The sequence below is a fragment of the Euprymna scolopes genome, chromosome 13 (assembly GCF_053919585.1).
Source record: "Euprymna scolopes isolate OS-2025 chromosome 13, ASM5391958v1, whole genome shotgun sequence".
NCBI classification, from domain to species: Eukaryota; Metazoa; Mollusca; class Cephalopoda; order Sepiida; family Sepiolidae; genus Euprymna; species Euprymna scolopes.
In genome coordinates this window covers 117,130,261-117,155,944 of record NC_136494.1, presented here as the reverse complement: position 1 = coordinate 117,155,944, position 25,684 = coordinate 117,130,261, and the positions used below count along the sequence as shown (strand labels likewise).

The window sequence follows — 25,684 nt, the reverse complement described above, 5'->3', positions numbered from 1 at the left end:
TGTAAACCTTCTTTGGCACTGATCCCAAAATGATTAAATGAAGAAAACAGTTAATGAAGGGGGGGGGGGCAAAAAGATGTTAATATTTTATAGTTTACTTCCTGCCTTCTAAAAAAAAAAAAATATATATATATATAATCTGCATCTCCGCTGTAAAAATATGTTATTTGCAATTTTTAGTCTCATTTCCTAATCTTGAGATTTTTTGTTATTGCTAAGTTTTAGATGCTTTTCAGCTTTCGTCATGTGAAATTGAGAACCGTCATGGAATTTTGAACTTAACCGATAAGATAACCTGTACACTTTAATTTATTTAAGCTACATTTCAAAATATGTTTTAATATAGTAATATGTTATATGGCATAATCACGTTGACACACCGGTTCTCGTCAGATCACCAAAGTTAAGCAATGTTGAGCCTGGCTAATACCAGATGGGTGACCATTAGGGAATTTCAGACGCTGTATGTGCCTTCTACTTATTTCGGCATTGTTTCCTGTCATCCTGAACCTCCACTTGCCACTGGTATTTAACAATGCCGACTCAGAAGAGGTGTGCTCAGAGATTGCACAACTCTTTGCCACAAAAATTTCACATGCAGAGACCCTTAAAAGTGGGTATCCATTAGTCTGTCAAGACTGAAGGAAGCTACGAATATGTTACTAATTTCGACATGATAATTAAGTAGATAACATTGCTTTTTGCTGAAATTCAAATTTTTCGATTTTCATTACTACTTAGAACAAGTACTACTTTTTTTTTTTTTTACATATATATGCAATCAATATAAGATAAGAATTCAATGTGTATTTAAGCAAAAACCACAAACACAAGATCTCGTCTAATAGTTTTATAAAAAGATAGTCAGATAATTGTAATTAAAACATTTTCTCTTGTCACAATATTATTTTTCTTTTTTTTTTTTTTGTAACATAATTCCTTATATCAGGACTTTTCCTCGACCCACAAGACAACCTGTACACTTCAACCAGTTTTCTCGGCCATGTGAACTAGAACGGCCGAGACAACTTGCACATTTCATCATATTCGGTTTAACGCTCGTTTTACATACAAACAAGCACTGGACAGCTCCTCAAATTTCTAAACTAGCCAGATTTTTATATATCCTTTCTTCTCTCAAGTCCAATCTGATCACTTCCTTCCATCTTTTGTTTAACTTTTCCTCATGAACTGACCCTGCTACCTCAACTGTTCTACATCTACGAACCTAAGAATTCATACATTCTTTCAACATAGCCATATCAAAGTCTTCTGTTCTGCACACACCTTTCTATAATGTATAGGTTTAGTTAAAATGTTTGACTTGTTAAGAGATCCTGTGTTCAATTCTGAACAAAGGAAGCCAGATGATGTTAGACAATCTGGGAAATGGAATTGGTACCCATATAGTCTGAGTAAATGATTGAATTTAAAACTCAATAACATTTCCAGCATTTGATACTAAGTGCCTAAAGAAGACCACAGTGATAGTAACAAAAAAGATGAGAAAATTCTTCTCTCCTAAAATGAAAACAAATATGTATTATTATTCATCGGACTACTGTTCTCATCTTGAGTCTGATTTTCACAACGTTTTGGTTGATATAACTTCCGACCTTCTTCAGGTGTATCTTGTCGAACTCAGGAATGTTTCTGTCGAACTCGGGAATTTGGATGGAATTTTGAGTGGAACCCTTTATTTACTTCACGAGGGTAGTATGCTCTTGTTCCGTCAGCCATAACTGAATAGAAATCCTAAGTAATTCGAAATGTATTTTTTACCGAAAAATACATTTCGAATTACTTAGGACCTCTATCCAGTCATGGCTGATGGAACAAGAGCACGCTACCCCTATGAAGTAAATAAAGGGTTTTGCTCAAAATTCTGTCCAAATTCCCAAGTTCAACAGAAACATTCACAAGTTCAACAGAAACATTCACAAGTTCAACAAGAGACACTTGAAGGTTATATCGACCGAAACGTTGTGAAAATCAGACTCAAGATGAGAACACTAGTCCAATGAATAATAATACAAATAACCAATCCTCATCTCAAAAATTCAGAAACGAAAAACAAATATGTTTGCTTGTGATAAATATTGTTTACTTGAAAATGATTTTATTTATTTTATGGCATATCAATCCTTTCTGAATTATTTACGGAAGTGATTGCAGCATAGAGATAACCTGCATGAACTGTGGACTCTGCATGCTGTGTTTTATTTCTGTCAGAACTACTACATCACTTGCACTAATAACCTTGGGAAAAGGTGTTTTCCCTTCAGCTATGGGTGAAACAATAAGATAGACTAGACTTAGTAAGTCGAGAAGGAAAATCCTAAAATCAAACCAGCTTATCAACACACATTAGTTTCAATATTATGTACAAGAGCCATTCCAAAAGTAATACTGCCTTTATTTTTTCACTCAAATGGATCAGACGCGATTGAAAATTGCATTGTTATGATGACTGAAATTATGCATTCATAACCTGAAAGTTTTATCTTTCTGTTGCAGATATTGACGGTGTGAGACTAAGAAATCGACTCTGTCAGAAACAGAAATGTGTCATTAAATTCCTGGCAAGAGTGCATTGAGAATAGTAGTAAGAATATGTAGGAAAAATAAATTCTGGAGCACAAAAGGTCACTTGTATTAATAGTACCATTCCTGTCTTCGTAGCTCTTCAAATTTTTAAGTTAAAAAAAAAAAAATGAGGCTTTACTTTCAGAACGACCCTCATATGTTCAAACCTCTGTATCAATTTGATGCAGAGAAGGATTTCGTTGAAGTGAGTGAAAACAAACTGAAACTTTCTAATTATGAGACAATTATTGTAAATTATTTGCTGGATAGAAGAAGTTATTTGATCCATGGCTTGGAGAGAATTATAACATGGGTTCTTACCATTGCCAAGAATATTAGTGTGTAATTGAACACAATAGGTTTGTTAGAATTTAACTCAATATAGCTGATTCCATAGCAAATGACAGTATCTATTAGGCTAATCACTACCCCTCCATCCATTAGAATCATTTTAAAGGCTAAAATGTTAAATTCATCCATTTCAAGCAGATAAAAATTCCTGCAAATAACCCATTTTGAAATTGATTTGCTGATATTTGCCAATATGATGAGGTTTTGTTATTTACACTAATTACTAGGGCTAGGACAACAGCATATTCTTTTCATTGTTTTGACTCTCGAGTTTGTATCTGTTAATATCTTATATGCTTTTATATAGAGTGATATGGTTCTCGGTTGATTAACTCTAACTGTGTCGGATATGTACTCGAGAGGCAAAACAATGATAGGAATATTCTGTTGTCATAGCCTACTGCTAATTACATATTTCAAACTGTCAGTCTCATCATGGTTACTATATTCAGAACATTTAGACCAGTGTACTCTTTGGCCTTCTTCAGGTGACTTTCATTAGAGTCGGTAAACTTCAGAGAATTTTAACTGCTAATTGATTTTGATAGGTTTCAGTTTGCAGCATTTCATGTCATTGTAGATATTTCGTATTTGTTTAATTTGTGTTTTCTTAAGTTCTTTACTTAGGGATCGAACATACACCAACTTGAAACAATTTACTTTAGAAGATATTCTAAATATATTTAATAAATTTAAAACATGAACAGAGTTTCTTCTGTGGAACATGCTGTGAAAAGATTACTTCCCTGACACTACAACATGGTCCTCTTAAAATATAATGTCAATAAACCAATCATAAACTCTTATGCTTGAGTGTGTTTTAGCCTTGATAAGTTGTGTTGTACCAGTAATATATATATATATATATATATATATATATATATATATATATATATATATATATATATATATATATATATTCCTTGATTAAGATACATTATAAAGTAAATTCAATTCTGATGTAAGAATCAAAGAAAATAGAAATTAACTGCTACAAAAAAATATGAAAGCATAAAGACACTACCACAGAGCGGAGCAACATTAAAGTTCCTTAAAGTATGGTACTATAGACGTAATTGGCAGTTATACAATTATTTTATTACATATATTTTAAAATAATATATTACACAGCAATTTTTTTGCAATGTTCGCTCCAACAATGCTCAATATGTGAATAGTTTAATAGCAGTATGAAAATATACGTATAGCAAGTAAGCTACACAAAAACATTAATTTCCAAAGCACTTAGCCTGCTGATTTCATGTGGTATGGAATACAAACATTTCTGTGTGGTTTACTTGCTATACAGGGTGTGTGTGTGTGTGTGTGTGCGTGCGTGTGTGCGTAATAGTATCGGAAAGGGTTCAAATAAATATACACTAAACTTGCATTGATAATTAGTTACTGAATTCAAATAGCATTCAACTTTTTTTGTTATGAAAGCAAAAAATAAAATGCACAAAATTTTCATCATATTAACTGATAAATGCACATGGAACAACAAATTCAACAAAAATTGTTACTTTAAATAAGAATTCCTCTGAATAAAACTTTTTTTATCCCAACTTATGTTATTTCTACTGTGATTTTTTCTAGAAACTGTTAATTAAAAATTAAAAAAAAAACAAACTCAAAAACTCTGTAACAAGAAGCTATTTTTTATTTTAATTTCCTATGGATTTTGATTGTCAACAAGCGATGTGCCACAGGTTAACCATTCTCAGTCTCTTTGCGTATTAAATGAAATTATTGTCTTTGAAATTACCAGATTACAGACTATAAGAAAAAGGTTGGACAGGTTTTAGGGTATGGCACACCAATATTTTTAGAGAATCATTTAAAACAAAATACCTATTGTTAAATATAAGTTACTATTTTATCCGTGGATGTGAGGATAGGGTGTTAGATCATAGGTCCATACCTTATAAGTTGTAGGATGCAATAACAAAAACATTGTGATTATGACAATCACAATGAAGATAACAGGCTTAAATTTGTACATAATGTATAACTACATTTAAGATTTCTAAGTCAAAGAGATATTCAATGGAGAATGATTGAAATAAAGAGGCCATTTTTTTAATCTCCCATTGTTTAATAAGTAAATCTTACAATGGCTTAAGAAACAAAAAAAGAAATGAAGAAAAACGACAGATAAAAAAATTATTCATGGTAAAATATATATAAATAAAAGTATATTTGTCTGTCCTCTATTAAAATGAATATGGTTGCACCAAATATTATTTAATGCAATGTTTAATCAGATATAACTTTTCCACAAGGAATCTAAGGGTGTGTATAAAAGTTTTAAAATTGTAAAAAGGTCTTCAAGAGATGCATAACTTGACCTTTCACTTAAATATTTTGACCTTTGATTTTAATGAGATTCAAATTATAAAAAATCATGTTGATTATGAAAATAATGGGAACTTAACATCCCCAGTATTTAGTATTGTAAATTCTATTTTAACTAAATCTATCCATAGCAGTATTTTCTTTCAACATTGCATTGAAATATTTAAAGGTTTGAACTCTTATGAGTTCAAAGATGTTCAAATCTTACCAACTGGTTTTGGAGTATTTCATATAATATGAATTTTAAATTTTATTTCTTCACTTTCATCCATATACTTGATATTTTACTTTGGTAAGAAAGGATCAGAATTTATTATTCTGCATATATATATATATATATATATATATATATATATATATATATATATATATATATATATATATATATATATATATATATATATATTCATTCCTTATGGTGTTCATTTGTTTTATGTGTTTTTCTACCTCTTTTGGTATTCTTTTTTTTTTTCTCCCTCTTCTTATGATATTCAAATATTTATAATTTATAGTAGATGATTCCCATACATAAGCTATAAATGGATTGAAAGCAAAAATATTTGCCCATAACTATAGGGGTGTGGTGATGAATCATGAGTGCATTACCTTATAAATTTGTGATTATAGAAAAATAAAAGTGAAACGAGTTTTTCGAGTTTTTTCTACTTTTATAATTATAATTATTATTAACTTGCAGGGGAGGGGTTTTGCCTGGTCGTAAAATATGCTTAAATATGAGATTTGAAATTCTCCAGATTTCATATATATCATTAGAGAGTCGTGATTTCAAAAGTAAAAAAAAAAAAAAGCATTTGGGTGCCATCAGCTAGAATCGAAGCTGGAAGCAAAACTGTAGCATTCAAAGCTGGTGACGTTACCACTGTACCAACGTGACACGCATATGAATTGATTAAAAATTAAAAATAAACTAAGATTAATGTAAAAAATGTATAACGTTTTGTTTTTTTTCAATTTTGACCCCGTTTAACCCTTTAAAACTATTTTAACCAGCTAAAGACCCATAAAAGAACGGTCTATAAAAATCCAATCACTTGAGGCCCATAGCACCGCTCTGTGACTTTTAGTTTAAGAGGAGATAGAGTTTGAAAATATGGAGACAGACAGACATAGTGAGTTTTATATATTAGATTACATATCTTACTTGTTCTTAATGTCACACGATGTTGAGGTTCACAGAACAATATTTTGAAGAAAAAAAATGTATTTATTTATATTTTACCAGGAATAATAAATGTTTATTTTAGCCATGATACGATTTTGTACTCCATCTAAGATATTCAAATAAATCTAAGGTCAGGAAAAAGTATATTAGTTTTAAATGTTGCCAAATACTAATTCTGGTAAAAATCAGAAAATCCTTACACCTAAATAAACTCAATAATATTTTGTGAAAAATAAGAGTTATCTGCTGAGAAAAATCAAAATAAAGCAATTCTTTGAAGAACATAAGCTATTAAAAACTAATAACTTAATAATAAAATTATAAATTTTATCTAGACTTGTTGACCAATATATTTAACTACGCTATAAGAAGCCACAACATATGTGTATCAACTCTTAAAAATCAACATTTGCAAACATCTTAGAAAACAAAAACAAACAAAAGAAATTCTATAAAGAGATTATCGGTTGGCCTGTCAAGCTTAAGTTTGAAATACTCTTAGATACATCCACATATCTCTGTAAGAGGATTTGTCCATCCGTCCATACGTTTGTCACAATTTGAAGTAGTATTGTTAGATAATGTCCACACTTTAGTACAAGACGTTACGTCCATAGGTCCGTCCATATCCATTTCTAAATGCACAGACAAAATACATCCAAGAAACAGCCATTTCTTGTTAATTTTAATGCAGTAAAATTGAAGATTCAAATCTTAACAAGCAAAACATAAAGAGAAAGAGTGAGTGAGAGAAAGAAAGAAACCAAACAAATAGGTGTAATAGATAAAAACAAGAAAACCTCGAATCTCAAAATTGTAAAAAAAAAAAAACAAACAAAAAAAATCTAATTCTTTCGTACATAACTAATTTCTATTTCAGCATCTTTCATTTAAATCTCATTTTGCATGATTCTTAAAATGATTAAGGAACAAAAATGCACACACAAACACACGCATACGCATAATGTTATAATCTTAAAGATAATATGAATATTTTTAAATCTTAGAATTTAAAAAAAAAAAAATGAAAACAAATTTGAAGATACGAACCTTTAGACCGTCTATTCAAGATTGAGGCCGGATTTTCTATTGAGAAGACTATTTAAAAAATAAAAAAAATTCAAAAACTAATTTTGGCAACAAAATCGAAGCAAACAGTAAACTACTAAATAATAATAAAAAAGGGCGAGACGGAAGCACAAAACAATTTTAAATTATTAACTGTAAAAATGAGATATTTAGAAAGCGGAGAAGCAGAAATATTTATAGACTCAAATTGGAATACAAATTCAAGAGATTCTGCTTTTAGAGCCTTAGAATTTAAAAAAAAAAAAGTGTTATATTTCTTGTAATACATGATAAATGAGAATGGGTAAACTATATAATAATGCAAATAATAGAACACACACGCATATACACATATAAAATGAAATGAAGGATGGAGTAATTTTAATAAGAAATCTTGAGCAAGAGAGCTCAATGCAATACAAAGCAAGAATAACGTTAAGAAAAACTGAAACCAAAATTTAAACTATTTGCATTACAGATTTTTTATTATTATCATCTTTCGAATGGAGCCCTTTTGATGCTATTTAATGGATGTTCACTGAGTATCCCATTCTTTTTCAGTAACGTAGTCACCAGTAATTAGATAGCATCTGTGGAACTCCATTCCCGGGGTAAAATAAATTATGGTGCAAATGGCTTAAATGTTGGTTTTAATTTTTTTTTCTCAATTTATACACACACACACACACACACACACACATATATATATATATATATATATATATACACCTAAAAATGCATTCACAGTACAAAAACTCTAGAATCATTTAAATCTTTAAAATTTGCTTCAAAGATTAAGGTTCAGTTATTATGGAATCAAAATGAAAAATAAAAATAATGACAAAGCAAAGTCATTGCTTCGACAGACATTTCCTGATATGATTCTGACCAAAACAGGCCTCTGTACCAGAATTCAATTAAAAGGCTGGCCATCCTTTCGGATGATTGAGATTTTTTACTTAGAAATGCCAGATGATTGAATTGCCAAGCATAAACTGCAAATATATTTATTATACATCTTTATACAAACATTTTTGACCACACATTTGCGTTCATATTTTAGTTTTTACTGGAAACCAGCTTAATTTCTTCAGCTCACTATTTGATAAGGATACAAAAATTGAATTATATATATATATATCGTATGCAAGTTGCAAATGTTAATTTAAACAGCAAGAGAAACGGACATACAAGACATCTAATAATCCGAATATAATTTATACAAGTCAAAAGCTTGGACGATAAAAACGATACATTTTAAATGTTTTCTTTATTATTTGTCTCATGGGTTTATAAGTATATAGACAATTATTATATATGCATGTAGTTTTACACACACATAGACACTGCAGACTAATTAAAGGAAGACATTAGAAATTATGAGAAATTAAAATTATGCTCAATTTTAAAATTCTTTAACTACATATGTATGAAGGTGGGCCTAAATAAATACTTAACATCTTTGCTGTAAAGCTATATACATTCTCTTAATGAAATAAACACATAAGCCATAGTCATCTATTATATATGTAGACACATATAATTCAAATAATTTTTATATTTTTTATATAATTTTAAATGTATGCTAATCAATGACACATATTTTACTAATGTTCATCCTCTGATGACAAGTATCTGTCTTGGAAAATCCATGGGTTAAGGATTTTTTTCTTTATTATAATTCCTCATTTGGATTTTTAATGGATTAATAAATATAGTAATTTATTCAATTTTAATTTTCATCATTAATATAACATTTTTTAAATTTCTATTATCTTCTAAAAAATATAGCAAATAAAAAAAAACAATGACATTATCAAATACAAAAATGATAGACAGTATTTTCCTCCCCAGATAAATATACAAAAAATGTAAATAAAAAGAAATATATAAAATAAAAGAAGGATAGTTAAAAAAATACATTTTGTAAATTGATTCTGAAAAGAAAATCATAAAATTTTCAATAAAAAAAAAAAAAAAAATCAAAGTGTTTATATCCTTTAACTCCATCTTTGGTTACCGGGACACATTGCAATCATGATTTTATAAATTGTAACTGTTGGAGTATGAAGATAATAATATTGAAAAATCAAAAAAGTAAATTGTTAACAGTTCTATTAGTAGAGCTACCACAAATGTTTTGGCTCGTGGGAAATATCTTAGATGCAAAGTTGTTTTATTTGAGCCTAAATAAAAACATTAAAAAAAAATTGCACTTCAATGTTTTTCCATTAAGAAATATGGTTTTTTGTTTCTATAATTATGTATGAAACTTAACATTTAAGAAACTAAGTCAAGTACAGGTTGTTCCAAAATGATCTGATACATTTGTTGGTAAAAAAAAATAAGAAAAAATTAAATAACAATTTAATAAATAAAATATTTCTTTATTTTTTAATGGACGTAGAATGCTATTTTATTTCACACAGTTTTAAATATTAAATCGGTGAAATGTTTCCCATCATTGTGACGTTAAATGGGCTGGTAAACCGCGAAACAAAATAAACCAAATACAATACGCAAAAGTCCAGCTAGAATTCGTCACTGACAACTTTCTCTCTCAACTTCCAGCACGTCTCTGCCCACTGCCTCTGCCAACAGACATTTTATCAGAAAACTGACCCCATTCCATTTGCATACATGTGCAGTGGAAGATGAGATCTTGTGAGATTCCACGAGACTACACCTTATAAATCCATGGCTGCCATCTTTAATTTCTCTTTCTCTTAGATCCCATGCGCAGGTAAGTTGTATGACCACACAACACACACACACACACACACACACACACACACGGGGGCACTTTCCTATTTGATTATTACATTCAACTCTACACTCCCCCCCTGGTCTCCAGACCACACATTTGGCATGGTAGACGTGGTCGTTTGTTGCGGGCACTCCTACGAAGGGGGATTCGCTGGACTACTTCATCTTCATTGGAGCTCTCAGAAGATGTGTCTGAACCATTAGCATCAGCGTTAGGGCGTACAGTCATACCATCAGGTTGGACTTCTTCATTGGGGCTCTCAGAAGTAGTGCTGGAACTATCGGCATCAGCATTGGGGTTCACAGTTGTACCATCGCGGAGAATAGGATGGATCTACAGGTCATCATTGGACGATTCACCATCACTGCTACTCGCCAACTGGTTCGTATTCAGGGCAGGCCAGATATCCTTCACATGGCGTGGAGTACCATTGACTAGCACAGCTTGCTCACTGATGATGCCAGTGATACACCCTCTTTGTGAGCTGCTGGTGCATCGATTATTGGGAGGTTTCACCCAAACAGTGTCCCCTAACTCATACGGCCCTCAGGTTTCCTGCCAATCAGGCAGATGGGCGTCCTTGATGTGCACTCGATAGCAATGGATCGCATTGGTAGGTGCGCTTGCAGCAATCATGCCATCCTTTGGTGTTGCATTATATCTATAGACCGCTTCTGTGATCGTGAATTGTTTTCTTGCTGTGATCCTCTTCACGCTTCGATGGCACTGCTCTGCTATGCCGTTGCCACTTGGTACATATGCACATCTGTGTCTGAGCTGGATCCCCCACTCATCTACAAAAGGTCTGAACTCCCCACTGCAAAAGGCTGTGTCATTGTCTGTGAGGATCTCTTCAGGCGGCCCCCCTTCATAATATATGGACTCCAATTCACGGATTACACTGGAGGAATCCTGTCTTATTAACCGGCACCAGATAGTAAACCTTGTCGGTCCACAATCGATCAGCATGAGGGAGTGCTGGCTGCTGTAGTGGGTTATGCCCATACTCAGTTGGCTCCAAGTCGCGCTTACTCCCAGCTGACCTTTCCGCCATCTGGCCAGGGCGGGGTCGATTGACTGGCATGTTTGGCATTCCCTGACTACTGCTTTCACTGCACTTTTGGACACCGACGGATTGGACAACTGAACAAGATAACATGTCCGTCTCACTTCGGGGTGTCTCCCATCTCATAAGTATTCTTCATCACGGTCCTGGACCGGTCTACCAGGTCGTTAAGGGACAATGAAGCTATGCTTGAGCTAGCCCACAGGAGTTGCTTTGCTCCGGTTGGGATCTCTGCAAAAAATTTTCATGCCAAGGCCTGTTCAGGCAGCCCACCTAACAACACCGTCAATTTCACAGCTCAGCCAAATAAACGTTGACACTTTCACCAGGATGCAAGGTTCTTGCCTCAAATTGCTCTCAAGCAGTGGCGGGGTCGATAGCGAACGCCTTGTATAATGCCACCTTGATCCTTTCATAATCCAGTTTTTCCTCAAGACTAAGCTGTTGATATACTGTGAAAGCCCCGCCGGACAGACGTAGAGAAACCACATGTTCAATGTTCTTCACACTAGACAACAGGCAATGTAGTTCCACCTTCTCCACCCAGTCAAGTACCGGGGTCGAGCCATCGAATTCCAGTATTAATTTAAGGTCGAATTTGTCCCCCATTATGCCAAAATAGCTTACCGTTAAATGGGCTGGTAAACAGCAAAACAAAATAAACCAAATACAATACGCAAAAGTCCAGCTAGAATTCGTCACTGACAATTTTCTCAACTTCCAGCATGTCTCTGCCCACTGCCTCTGCTAACAGACATTTTATCAGAAAACTGACCCCATTCCATTTGCATACATGTGCAGTAGAAGATGAGATATCGTGAGATTCTACGAGACTACACCTTATAAATCCATGGCTGCCGTTTTTAATTTCTCTTTCTCTCAGATACAATTCGAAGGTAAGTTGTATGACCGCACGACACACACACACACACACACACACACACACACAGGGGCGCTTATTCAACTCTACACATTGTTAATACATGATTGTAGATGTTCACGAACGTTTTCCATAACTCGATTTATCATTTTGGGTGGAATAGCAGCAATTTCAGAATGAATAGATCGTTTTGATTCTTCAAGAGATGGAGGGAGGTGGTTGAATACTTTTGACTTCAAATATTTCCACAAGAAAAAAAAATCGCAGGGATTTAGATCAGGCGATCTTGTGGGCCAACCAATATCATTACGCAAAGAAATCAAATGATTCGGGAACATTTCCTTAAAACAAACTGCATAAATACAAATATAAATGAATTTGGACTTAATTAAAATAAAATGGTATTCTATGCACATTTAAAAAATAAACAAATATTTTCTTTATTTAACTGTTATTATTATTTTTTTACCTACAAATGTGTCAGATCATTGTGCCTTATTTTTCATATAGTTTACAAATGCATCTGTTAAGAGTTTCTCTAAATGGTTTTGGCAAATCAGGGTTAATTGAGAAAAGAATGTTAAATATGGATGAAAAGTTGTTACTTTCCATGCAGATTTGACTCACAAAACTAAAATGTATATATATATTAATGTTTAAAATAATTTGTTTACGTGTTAATGATAAAAAATATCCTCTGGCAGATATTTTAAAGAATCAACCAATCTTATGAAGACATTGTTAATAATATTAGATTATAAGTGAAGGTTATAAGTGAAGTTTTGAAAGGGAAAAATGGATGACTACAACAGCACAAGATGATTGAAGGATTCAATTTGTTTTACTAACCAGACTAACAAACAAAGCATACCTCTCCTCTCCCCAAACAGATTGGGTGTCTAAATAAGAATGTTCACAAAGCATTTTAGTCCATGCCCACTGTTGTGAATCACAATAAAATGACTATAAAATCCATTTCAGTTTGTTTTCTTATTGTATTTTAGGGCTTCCATACACTCTGTAATATTAAGGCTTATCAAGTGTTTATCTTCCTGGATAAACCATTGCAAAAGGATGGATGTCTTGAATTAATGATCTCCCTCCAAAAAAAAAAAAAAAAAAAAAAACCTTGAATTAAGTGATTAAACAAGATCATACAAATTGGAATTTCAAGACAGTTTATCTGTTGAACTAAGATAACTAGCAAGCGAACTTGTGAAATATGAAAAGACGTTTAACTCCTGGAGAAGAACAAAAGTGACATTAAATGAAGAGAGAAAAAGAGAAGTTGACTCCAAGTCACCAAGTGCAAACAGGTACATAACACGATTTAAGGTCAGCAGGATCTGGCTAGTTCCTGCCGGAAGAGAAGAAAACAATACTTCCTCAACATATATTGGTCATTAGCCACCCACCAAAAAATTAAAAACTGACTTTGTGGCAGTGTCTTAATCTCTTTTTTTTTTGTTTTAATAAATGTATTTCAATACATTTCATAAGAAACATCGGAGTAAACCGAAATAAATATACAATTGTTATATTCATTAATTGATGTTGACAAATACTTGAGTGAAATATGACATAAGGATGCCTTGTTTCATATTTTATGTGAGCAATAATCAAAATGCAATATCACTTGGGTGAAAAGAAACAGATGTTTTCATCAGGTGCAAAAAAAAAAAACCAAAAAAAAAATTGACTTATATTAGTGCAGGTTGTATGTAATGTAAGACAAGACAATTTTCATATAATGAACAAATACCACAGCCTAAAAAGTGTTTGAAAAAAGCTACCGCCGTCACAATGGCCCAATCTTTGCTTGGTATAAAGAAAGGACATGTCTTTCTTGCCACTGATTGATGATGCCTTTTCATTACGAAATGGCCTTTTTGCATCATTGGGTTTCAAATCATCACTACAAGGCACAAAAACACAAAACAATTGTCCTATATCTATATATATTATATAAATATATATTTGTTTCCCCAACATCGTGGGGGACACAAATAAATGAAACGGCAGAAAGCTGAACTGGCCTCCAGCCAACGTTCGTTTCTGCAAGTCAACTTTTTCATTGACATCGCTAAATTTAAACGCTTTTCACTTCCTATGGCTTTGTAGCGTTGTGGTAAAAGTTCAGGTTTTCTTTCACTTTCTTTTCTGCCTTCGGGTTCAACACTTTTTTTCCTTTTACATCTACAAACACCCGGGCAACGTCGGGTACCTTCACTAGTTTTGAATAAATACATATGTGTATATTTGAAGACAAATCCTAATTTATTATACACATTTTCATTAGAATCGAAATCCATATTCTAGTATATGCACTAATATATATATATATATATATATATATATATATATATATATATATATATATATATATATATATATAGTGTTGGGATAATTAATCAGAATTGGAAAAATCAGAACTTTTCGAGGTATCGAAATCAAAAGAAGTTGTCCTAATTTTCCGATACCAAAGACGATTCTTTTAATTGTATTTTTATTTGATTTTGTTTAAAACAAAATCTTTCACCGCTGATAGTAATGATAAAATAATATTTATTGATTTTAAACTATCAGTAAAACAAAAATCTAAAACCTCCCCTCTTCGCAAGTTTATTTTTACATTTGAGAAAGAATATATGCACATTTAGCATATGTTTTTATGGTAATCTGGAAAAATAACACTATATTTAATTATAAAGAATCAGAATTGGGAATTGCATCGGAACCAGAAATTTAGTACAGAATCGATAAAAATATTGGAATTGTCCAATTACTAATATATATACATATATAAATAAGTTACCATTATCATAATTTGAGTTGATAGGTTTGCTATATCCAGCCACGCTGATTAGTCATGAAACAGCTGCCTATCAATGACTAATATATCAAATTACTGAAATAAATTCATAACTTAGGTTTTCAGCAATCACTAAGCATTTCCTCTTTAAATCAACCCCACTCCCATCCGTTTTCTACTCCTCAAACTAACCTTACCATAGACTTCTTCAATTGATGTCCGCATTTTCCACATTAGATGTCTTTCAATTAGTATGCTATGAAACTATATGCACAGTTCTAAGCAGCAAGTTAAGTATTGCCTGCAAACCATATGTAATACAAAGCATGTTAGACTTGCATAAAATGCATATACCAACATTTTTACTTCATTCAAAGTGTGCTGGAAGCATTATAGTAATAAGACACATCAGATATTAGAGCTTATACCAGATTTCTCAATAAGAACAATACTTATTTTTTTTTACAAGGGAGTCATCACTTATGAAGGTCCGAAGGCCACTCAAAGATAAGGGTTAAACATAAGAGTCAAACAAAAGATAGCAGTCAGTAATGGAGGTGACACGGCAGGATGCAACACATTCCATTGTATTATTTGGACTACTATTCTTATCCAGGTGGTCATTTCCACAGCAACCAACGTAATGTGCCTTGGATGCGTCTCTTTGAACTTGAGGATCCCTATGCCGAACTCAAGAACTTAATACAGAATCTGTTTAAGTAAAAGTCTTCTGATGGTCAAAGGGTCAATCCTTACTCTTCACGTTAATAATCAATAATAAGGATTGATAATTTGCATATTTAGATTATTCAGACTACATATTAGCAAAAGGTAAATAACTTTGACAGATGCAGAGATTTCAAGAGAAAAATATAACATGGTATTACAGAAAATCATAAGACCACATAGTTATAAACAGTGTATAACTCATTTTATATACCCTGTGCACAAATGATGGATTTACAGTTTTGAAATTTAGAAAATGTGGATTATTATAGGGGTTTAAGTGCAATAATCGGACACCATTCAGCAAATGTGGATTATTATAGGGGTTTCAGCAATAATAGGGCATCATTCAGCAAGAGCCAAATGTTATAATATTCACAGCTTAAATAGTACACAATGGCTGTATAGCAAATATAAAAGCTTCAACTCATCACAGTAACTTATAATTTGTGCCACCTTTTGTCTAAGGTATTATGTAGGTTTTAATGCACGCACACACATTTGGATGATTTTGGATGAGAAAAAAGTGTTAATCTAAGAATATTTCTGCAAATCTTGCATCACAGAACGATGCAAGTCAGAACACCATAACAAGTTTTAGAGAAAGAGACCACTCTTAACCATTCAAAACAGAAACTTAAGTGCATAACACATATCATATATCATATCATATATCATATATATGATGCTTGGTAAGGATTTGTTATATTTAGCATACACACACTACATGCATTATTTTTCATGGTATCAAAAATGGTAATGATGATGATGAAAAACCAATAATTCCTTGTGGCAGGCAAAGAGTGAAAATTTCTGGAGAAAAGAGCAAGACAAAAATTTGTAATATACAAAATTGAAATGCAGGCTGGTAGAAATGACATTGAATGTATGTAAACATGATATCTGATGATTAAATATAACATAACTATTTCTGGATAATATACATGAAAAAATAAAGTGAGTTTTGTCAAAGATGAGTAAAAAGAAATTTGTTTTTTTTTTTAAAATACCAGAAAGTGATCAAGAGCAATCCATCTCAAATATTTAGATGATTTCAGTGTTCTTTCAATTATATATATGTGTATAATAGTTGCATAGATTGGTTTCCTAGAGGTAAATCCAATAAAACCATGTGATTATTGAAGAGTGCTCAATGGAGCACAGAGCTGGCATATAGTCTGTTTATTATACAAACATTATTGGTTACATATGTGCATACCACACCTCCCCCAAACCCCCCACTGCTCACATTCACAAAGTATACACCCCAGTTTCTTCCAAAACGGAAACCACACTAAAAAAAATGAATGTAATCTTAACTCTTTTCAATATCGTTCCTTTTTTTTTTTTGTCTAATGAGGTGATCTCTTTGAATTAGGATTCCACTGAAACATGTATGCACATATGTAATCAATAATGTTTGTATAATAAACAGACTATATATATATATATATAACTTTTCAGTCACCAATGAACTTTATAAAAATGTAAAAACAGGAAAAGCTGTCTCCATGAAAAATTGTACTAAGTACAATGAACTTTTAAATTGATCAGATCAGGGTTTTTTTTTCTGAAAATATTTATAATTTTAGTTTTTATAATACCCACATACTTTTCTAATATGTATTATAATAAATCATATTCCTTTCTGTTTGTTCACAATTTAATTAATATGTACAAAAGGTACACTTTTAAACAAATTAATTTTCGTAGTGAAAATAGACTTTTATACAGTTTTCATTCCATCCTGATGCTTACATATACTATGTATTCAAAGGAAATCTACGTTCAAGAAGTAAACTTATTTTCATATTACATTAAATTTATTGTAATAATTAGCTTTACTTTATTTATGATCAATAGTAATATAAAAGTTTTAGTTGATCTGCATATAAATATTATTTAAAAGCGATTCATTTGATTTATTTTTAATTCAATTAATTTAATTTAGTTATCATTCACCGACATCAGTAGTGTTTAAAAACAAACATGCAGTCTATTTTGATGGAAAATGTAACAGGATTAAGAGTTAGGATATTTGGTTGGGAGATGTTTTTCTATTCAACTGCAAAATCAACAGAGATTAGACCATTTCTGTAATGATCTGTTCTGTATTGATTGCGGTGTAATGCTAGTCCCGTCCAGTTCTAGGAAGTACACCCTCCCAGATTTGCCCTCTCTCTTGGAGAAGGGCTTACTTTATCGCTAATCATCTGAGGCGCCTCTGCTGGGGAATGCCGAAGGGGCTGCACAGGTAGCTTTTGCTTGGTCAAAGTGCTCCTTCTCTGGGACACTGACTTTTCAATCTCACTTTCTGACTTTCTTACATTTCTTGTGGTGGGAGAGAAATAACTTCAGTGTATTTTTGATAGTATGTGACTAAACTAGCAATATGTTTTAGCCTGGTAATGCCTTATATATATATATATATATATATATATATGTGTGTGTGTGTGTGTGTGTGTACAATTCTTTTCTCTTTCATTAATAATATTTTTCTTTGAGAAAAGATTATTATATATATATACACACACACACACACACTTAGGCATATAAACAATATATGTGTTTTCTACCAAATATATATATATATATATATATACACACACATTTATCTATATACACATGTTAATGCATCTACAATGTATATATATATATATGTACACACACACACCTATGTATCCATAGACACATATACATTGTACATATACACATATATATATACACACACACACAAGTACTTACATTTATATGCACATATACACAACCAAATGTGTACATGTATATTTCCATCTACATGTAAACATATAAACATTTATACATAAAAAAAGGCTTCCTTTAGTCTTGACAGACTATGGATACCCACTGTAAGTCTCTAAGTGTGAATCTTTTTTGGCAACAGTTGCGCAGTCTCCAACCACACCTCTCCTGAATCGACACTGTTGAATACCAGTGGCAAGTGGAAGTACAGGACGACTGGAAACAAATGGTGAGATAAGCAGAAAGCACATACAGTGCCTAGAATTCCCAAATGGTCACCCATCTGGTATTAGCCGGGCTCAGTGTTGCTTAACTTTGGTGATCTGACGAGAACTGGTGGGTCAACGTGATTATGCCATACATGCATATATATACACAGCTATAACATACATGATGATTTGTAATTTCATCATTTTTCTTCACTGTCACTTTGTTGGCTTTTTAGACCAGCTGCAGATCTGCATCACCTGTAGTACATATGGCTGACAACCATAATACTTTCAAATTTTGAGTGACAGATGAGATTACATAGACACGTCTTTGTATCACTGGATTATGAAAAATGCTTATACAAAATGATACTACACTTTGAGCCTTCAGGATTATAACTGACATGCCATGGCAAGATGATCAGCAATCACTTTAGCCGAGAGATTCACGTTAGTTTCTTTCTCTTAAATGAGTTGCCATAAACTTGATTGTAAAACACGTAGCAACTATATCTGCATGCATATTTATATATAATTATATACACACATTTTTTATAATATATCTATATAAACACATTTCTACAATATATATGTACGCACATATTTCTCTGATATATTACTATGATCATTAACAGTGATATGTATTGATGTAGAAGAATGGGGAAGCGATTTTAAATTCATATCGATTGAAACAAATTTAAAAAGAAAATTATGAAAAATGATTTGGGCCATGCTTACATAATATATAATAACTAATATTTATAAACACACACACACACATATATTTATAAGCACATACACATATATTTATAAGCACACACACACATATATATATATATATATATGCATATATACATAGACACACACCTATATAACGTACACATTGATGATGATGGCCGCCATTTCATCAGATTTCTATACTGTCACCCCAACCTAGTTTGGAAATTTTAGGGCTTTTTAGACCAGTTGCAAATCTGAATAGTATTAACCTGTGATTGACAACCATCATACTTTCAAAATTTGTGTGACACACACACGCACAATTCTACAATACATATACACGCATATATTTGTACAATATATAACCATAATTTGCAACAGTGATATACAGTGACATAGAAGAACGATGAAGCCATTTTCAAATATCAATTGATACAAGTTAAGAAAAATAAAATAAAATTATGAAAATGATTTGGACCATGCTTAAAGACAATACATTAGGTGAGCGATATTCATGAATAGTTTACAAAATAAAAATACATTGTAGACGGGGATTTGGTATCAGTGCAGATAAGATAATGCAATGTAGGTGATACATGCCACTTGATGTGAACGATACGCGAGGCACAAGATTTAAAAAAAAAAATATATATATATAAACGATAGAGAAATTAGACAAGCAAAAAGATTGGCATTTACCTTCGGTGGTGTTAAAAGCCTTTGAACTTATATCCCGCAGTTCGATACCTTTAAATTCAAATATAGTTTCAGAAGATGCCTTTAGTTAATCACTCCAGTGCAAAGGAAAACATGCAAGGTCAATTATTGGAGAAATTAGAAATAACAAGAACAAGAACAAAACCACTATCAAAATGTTGCAGAATCACACATGAAAAATTATGGGCATCGAGTTTTGGTAAGATGATTTTTGCCTTATAAGTATTAAATTAAAAAAATGAACTCTTTAAATCTTTTTTATATTCCTGGTAATTTTATGTGTTAGCCTTTATTAATTAAAAAAAAAACTGTGATATTTGATTCATGATTTAAGAGTTGTTAACAAGCATTGATATTTTAGATATTTAGGGGCCATCAATTTTCATACATAAAAACATACAAAATAACATTGTCGGCAGCCATTGATTTGCATACATAAAATATACAAAACTTTGAAAGCATCACATTTTTCCAAAAATTTTTTCAAAGCCTTCTTTTCATTTCTGAATAGAAATTTGAAGATTTCAAACATTTTTTTTTTTTTGTCTTGCAGGCTTTTATTTTTAATTATTAATGAGCCACCATTTATCAGAGTCAAAAGCTACTCAGGGATAAAGTTAAATGAAATGAATGGACTTATTTTTTGACAATATTTTATTGAACTTTTGAGAATAATTAAACACCAAATCTTTTAAATTTTAATATAATACTGAAAACAATTAATAGAAAGCAACCTTCGGTCTGTATTTTATCTAACGTAATCTTCCTTTAGAAGTGCATTTTTAAATGGCCAACACCAGTAATCGTGATCAGAGATTAAGGAACTTTCAGTTGACAGTAATAAACTATTTTTTATTTATTTTTTTTTCAATCAATAAAAACTGTCAGCTGAGATTTGAAATACTTCATCAAGCAGAGTTTGAAAGATAGTGGCTGTAGTAAGACCCCTATTAGAAATACAGCTTCATTTGGGTGTAATGACTTTTTTTCGTGGTATTAAATGAAAAACCGTGTGGCAAAAATCTAAATAAGAAAATTAATCGCTATGAAACTCCCCAAATTGTCTATTTCCAATTTTCCATTCCGTCTAAACATTTCAAGTGTATATTCTCTGCTTCTATCTTAAATATACAAGGGGCATTCAAAAAGTAATGCCTCCTATTTTTTTTATCAAGCCAGAATGGATCGGAGGGAATTGCAAATTGCACTGTTATGATAAATGACCTGAAAGTTATCTCTCTGTTGCAGATGTGTATAGTGTGAGACTAAGAAAGCAACTACCTGTCATGAGAAGCAAAGATGCATCACTGAATTCTTCTGTGTAGAAAAATTGAACTGATGAACATTCAGCAGCACCTGTTGATCATTTACGAAGCTGATGCTGCTGATGTCAGTACAGTTTGAGAATGGGTTCGTCGATTTCAGAGTGGCAACAGAGATGGAAATGACAAAACACGCTCTGGACTTTTACAATTGAGGCATCAAAAAAGGGTAGCAAAAGTGCATTGAAAATGATGGTGACTATGTAGAAAAATAAATTCTGGAGCACAAAAGGTTGCTCATTTTAATAAGATCACTCCCGTCTTTGTAGCTCTTCAATGTTTTTAGTTTTTTTTAATTTAAAAATAGGAAGCTTTACTTTTGGAATGACCAAAATTATGAAAAGACTTGGCACTTTAGCTTATACAAGCTTACAGAAATCCCAGAACTATGCTTAAACTTTTGGTTGCTTATGCAACAGTAATCAAGTTAAGAAAACAATTTACAAGTCTTGAAAAAAATAGAGATTTGCACCATTATCTTACAGAAAACGAAAACCATGCATTGCTTAAGCATTGGAGTTTCCATAAAATCCAAGAAAATGTAACTTTCTGAACAAGTTGGCAACTAAAAAGAAAAAAATAATGGATTTAATATAAGAACAAAAATTCTCCCCTCTCTTTGTCTCTATCACTTTCTCTAACACAAAAAGAAATTGTTACTACATAACATTAAAAATCGTTATAAGTGCCAATCTATTATCTAACTAATTCTGTTCCTGGTGATCCTTATACCGATGAATATAAATTAAAGAAAAAAAAAATGCATCTATATTTAGCCCGAGGCAATGCCGAAAAAGAATGTATCAGCTTTGTGAGTGTGTCTTGTGCAGTTTTTAACTTTTATCTGAACACACACAAATAAGCAAGTTTCCTTTATATAACAGATTATAGAAATGTGATCAAAGTGTTATAGCACATAACAGCAACTACTACTAGAGTAAACAACTGGACTGCTTGAAAGACAAATTTGAAGAGTTTTTATGGTGTTCTAGTTGCAAAGACCTTGTTTTCCAATTTCTACTTTAATTTGAAACGCTAACGCCCAATCGTGTGATTCTTTAACATCAATATTGTGATCAAAGGAAAGGAAAGAAAAAGTTAATTTCGAATAGCACCAAAGATCAAATAGTAGATTAGCTGAGGAGGAAAATAAAATCGAAGGATTGAAAAGTGTGGAATAAAAGCAGCCAATTTCGAAATACTCCTACAATTATTTATGATAATCAGACGTTTTATTTATAAAAAGCACCAATGGCCTATAAGCTTATGTTTCTCCAGCTCTCCTGAATACTAGCCCAGTCTAATACAGAGTCAGCAGTGACACCTACATTACTCTTACATTTACTCTCAACATACAGAGTGGAACGATAAAAGTGTAAATCAATTCCGGTAACTTGATTATGTAATAGTAGAGATGACATTTATTCAATGTAGCCGCCTTCAGCCTCAATCACCGTCTTGATACAGGTTCGGAACTGGGAGCATGCATTTTCTACAAGCGCAGGTGGAAGCTCAGCAAATACTCAGGAGGGGGCAGTGATCAGGCTGGGTTTGGTGTTGTGGAAGGTCATATTGGTGATGTTCTCGACGTATGACCAAACGAAGTAGTCCACTAAGTTTGGGTCGGGGGGGGGGGCAATAAGAGAAGGGTACAAAGTTGTAGCACTCCTTCTGAAGCCAAGCTTGAGTCTCTTTGAACTTGTGAGCCAGCGTAGAATCCTGCTGCCAAACCCAGGATCTGCCAGCAACCATCTGATTGCACCACTGATCACCACACTCTTCAGCACATCCAGGCACACTTTGGTGCTGATTTTCAAGCCGATTTCGAAGATGTGAGTTGGCATGATGTAACCCTTACTTGAAACTACACCAAAGACCATAACCATGGCCGGAAACTTTGTTTTCATCACCCTGTTATTCATCGCAATCCAACGATGTATTTTGAGGGTGCTGGCAAAGGTCCTGTTATTATAACTTGGATCAGTAGAGAGCATGAGTTGTACAGTGGCGCATCTCTGATTTCACTCATTGAATATTGTGTCACTTTCAGACATGATAGAAGGCTCCTATCGCTCTTGGGATTTGTACACAATTGGCAAACTAGTAGATGGTCTGCAACAAAAAAAGAAAAGCGGTTTTCATCAAACGGAAATGGAATCATGTCGTCTTTTCTAGGGTGACAATTTTATTGTTCCACCTGTAATATTCTAGTTATTTTTATTTTGTTTTTCTGTTCCTTATTTTGCTGGCTTCTCTGTGCTCACTATTTTTATTATTATTTTATTTTTCTGTTTGACTGTGTTAAATATATTTTTTATTGTTCTGATAAGGAATCAGAATTCTAAAAATCAGAACTTCTTGGTGTATTGGAATCAGAAAAAAATGTGCCTATTCTTACTAATGCCAAAAACGACTCTTTTAATTGTTTACTTTTTGGTTTATTTTTATTTTAAACTTAATTTTCCATTACTGGGTTTAATGACGAATATTTATTGATTGATTTTAAACTATCAATAAAATTATCATCTATAGACAACACCATACATGTATTTTTACATTTGTCAAAATATATGCACAGTTTTTGTCATAGTCTGAAAGATTTTAAATAAAGCAACAGTGCAGTTATATATTTAAAATTTTTTAAAGAATTAGAATTACAATTAGTAATTGTATCGAAATCAGGAAAAATATTGGAATCGTATTATCACTAATATTTTTATGTCCTATATTTATACTATGCTGGTTTTAGTACTATTAGACTGAGACTAGGATTGAGGAGAGAGGAAGAAAAATTATAAATTATTTGGGTCATCCATAAGAGTCTGATTCAGATAAATAATCCTTATAGGATCTTGTATACAAAAAATGAGTTTGTTTGTTTGTTTTTTTATTTACAGTAAAAGTTACCTCCAAATAATTCCAATTACAAAAATAATGTTATATTGGTTGGACATGGAAAAAATACTATAGATTTAAGATAGATGAAATAGATAGTGATAAAATTAAGATAAGTATTTTTAAGGATATAAGGTTTGTTCATAAATGATACAAGGTTTTTAGAGTCCGAATACCACCACCCTCTGACACAATTGAGATCATTTCCAACTAATGTTATTTTCACCACCGTTTGTCAAATTATTTTGCTATGGCTTAGTTGATTAAAGAATTTCTTGCATTCAAAACGTGGATCAGATTTCAATCATATTACTATGAAAAGAATTAAACTGATGCAAGATGTTCTAATGCAAAGAAAATAGGGGAAAAACAGTATACACATATGGCGATTCATAATTTTTGCTTTAGTAAAGGTTACCCGCAGAAGACTGCAGTGCACAGTGGCCAAAACATTGCAATTTTGACAATAGACTGAAATATGCAAATTGAAAGAAATCTGGTTTTGTTAATGTACAATATCAATTTGAAACTGTGCCTGGGAAATGGCAGACTAGTTTCAGCTACAACTTCTTACATTTAGATTGAGGTTTGAATACTAAAAAGAATAAAGAAAATACAATAATTATTAATTAGACATTTTGATTAGTGAGTATCAGTTTACAGCATGATATAGGTAGGTAGGTAGGTATATCTATGGTGACAACAGTATCGGATATTCTACAAACTACTTTTGTTAGAAACTCCTTAGTGTTTTTACTTAACTCCCAAGGCCATGTGACTGGAAGATGCTTTGAAGTGAATGGAAAAGTACAGACATGTTAAATATTTGCAATGTCAAGTCATCCTATGAATTAATTCTTTTAACTAAATAGTTAATTGCAAATATTCTGGCTAAATATTTGCAATGTCAAATCATTTATCCCACGAACCACTCCTTTTAACCAAATAGCTAATTGCAAATATTCCTAGCAACTTTCTACTAATGTTTCTGGTCTTGGTTGGCTATGATGACATAAGCTTGTCTGAGACTTCCATACTCCATCACTGTTGAACACCAACAGAATTTTTTAACCAACTATTTCGGCCATTTCTTCTCTCCTACCACATTATCTTGCACAATCAATCAGATCATCTACTACTAATATCTTACAGTTTCTCTTTAACACTTTCTTTCTGGTTCTTACATTGATAGAATATATCAGCTTTTTGATATGAGAGATATTACCTTGTATAATGTCTTCTCTCAAAACACCCAGAAGCCATTTAT

At 32.1% G+C, this 25,684-nt stretch overlaps 1 protein-coding gene across 28 annotated transcripts in view; it reads right to left on the bottom strand.

The window, feature by feature from the left end:
• The window catches only part of LOC145292164 (uncharacterized), an 801,350-nt gene that overhangs the window by 7,994 nt on the left and 767,672 nt on the right, over window positions 1-25,684 (bottom strand). For 9 of the 28 annotated variants that reach the window (XM_080138343.1, XM_080138349.1, XM_080138352.1 and 6 more), the window contains 2 exons: window positions 20,183-20,230; window positions 7,526-7,573 (listed from right to left, as the gene is read on the bottom strand). The exons of 7 other annotated variants lie outside the window; for them this stretch is intronic. In XM_080138343.1, coding sequence (XP_079994469.1) covers window positions 7,526-7,573; window positions 20,183-20,230 — 96 coding nt within the window. The remainder of the gene's footprint in view (window positions 1-7,525; window positions 7,574-20,182; window positions 20,231-25,684) is intronic. 12 more of the 28 variants (XM_080138355.1, XM_080138357.1, XM_080138356.1 and 9 more) reach the window with 2 other exon arrangements.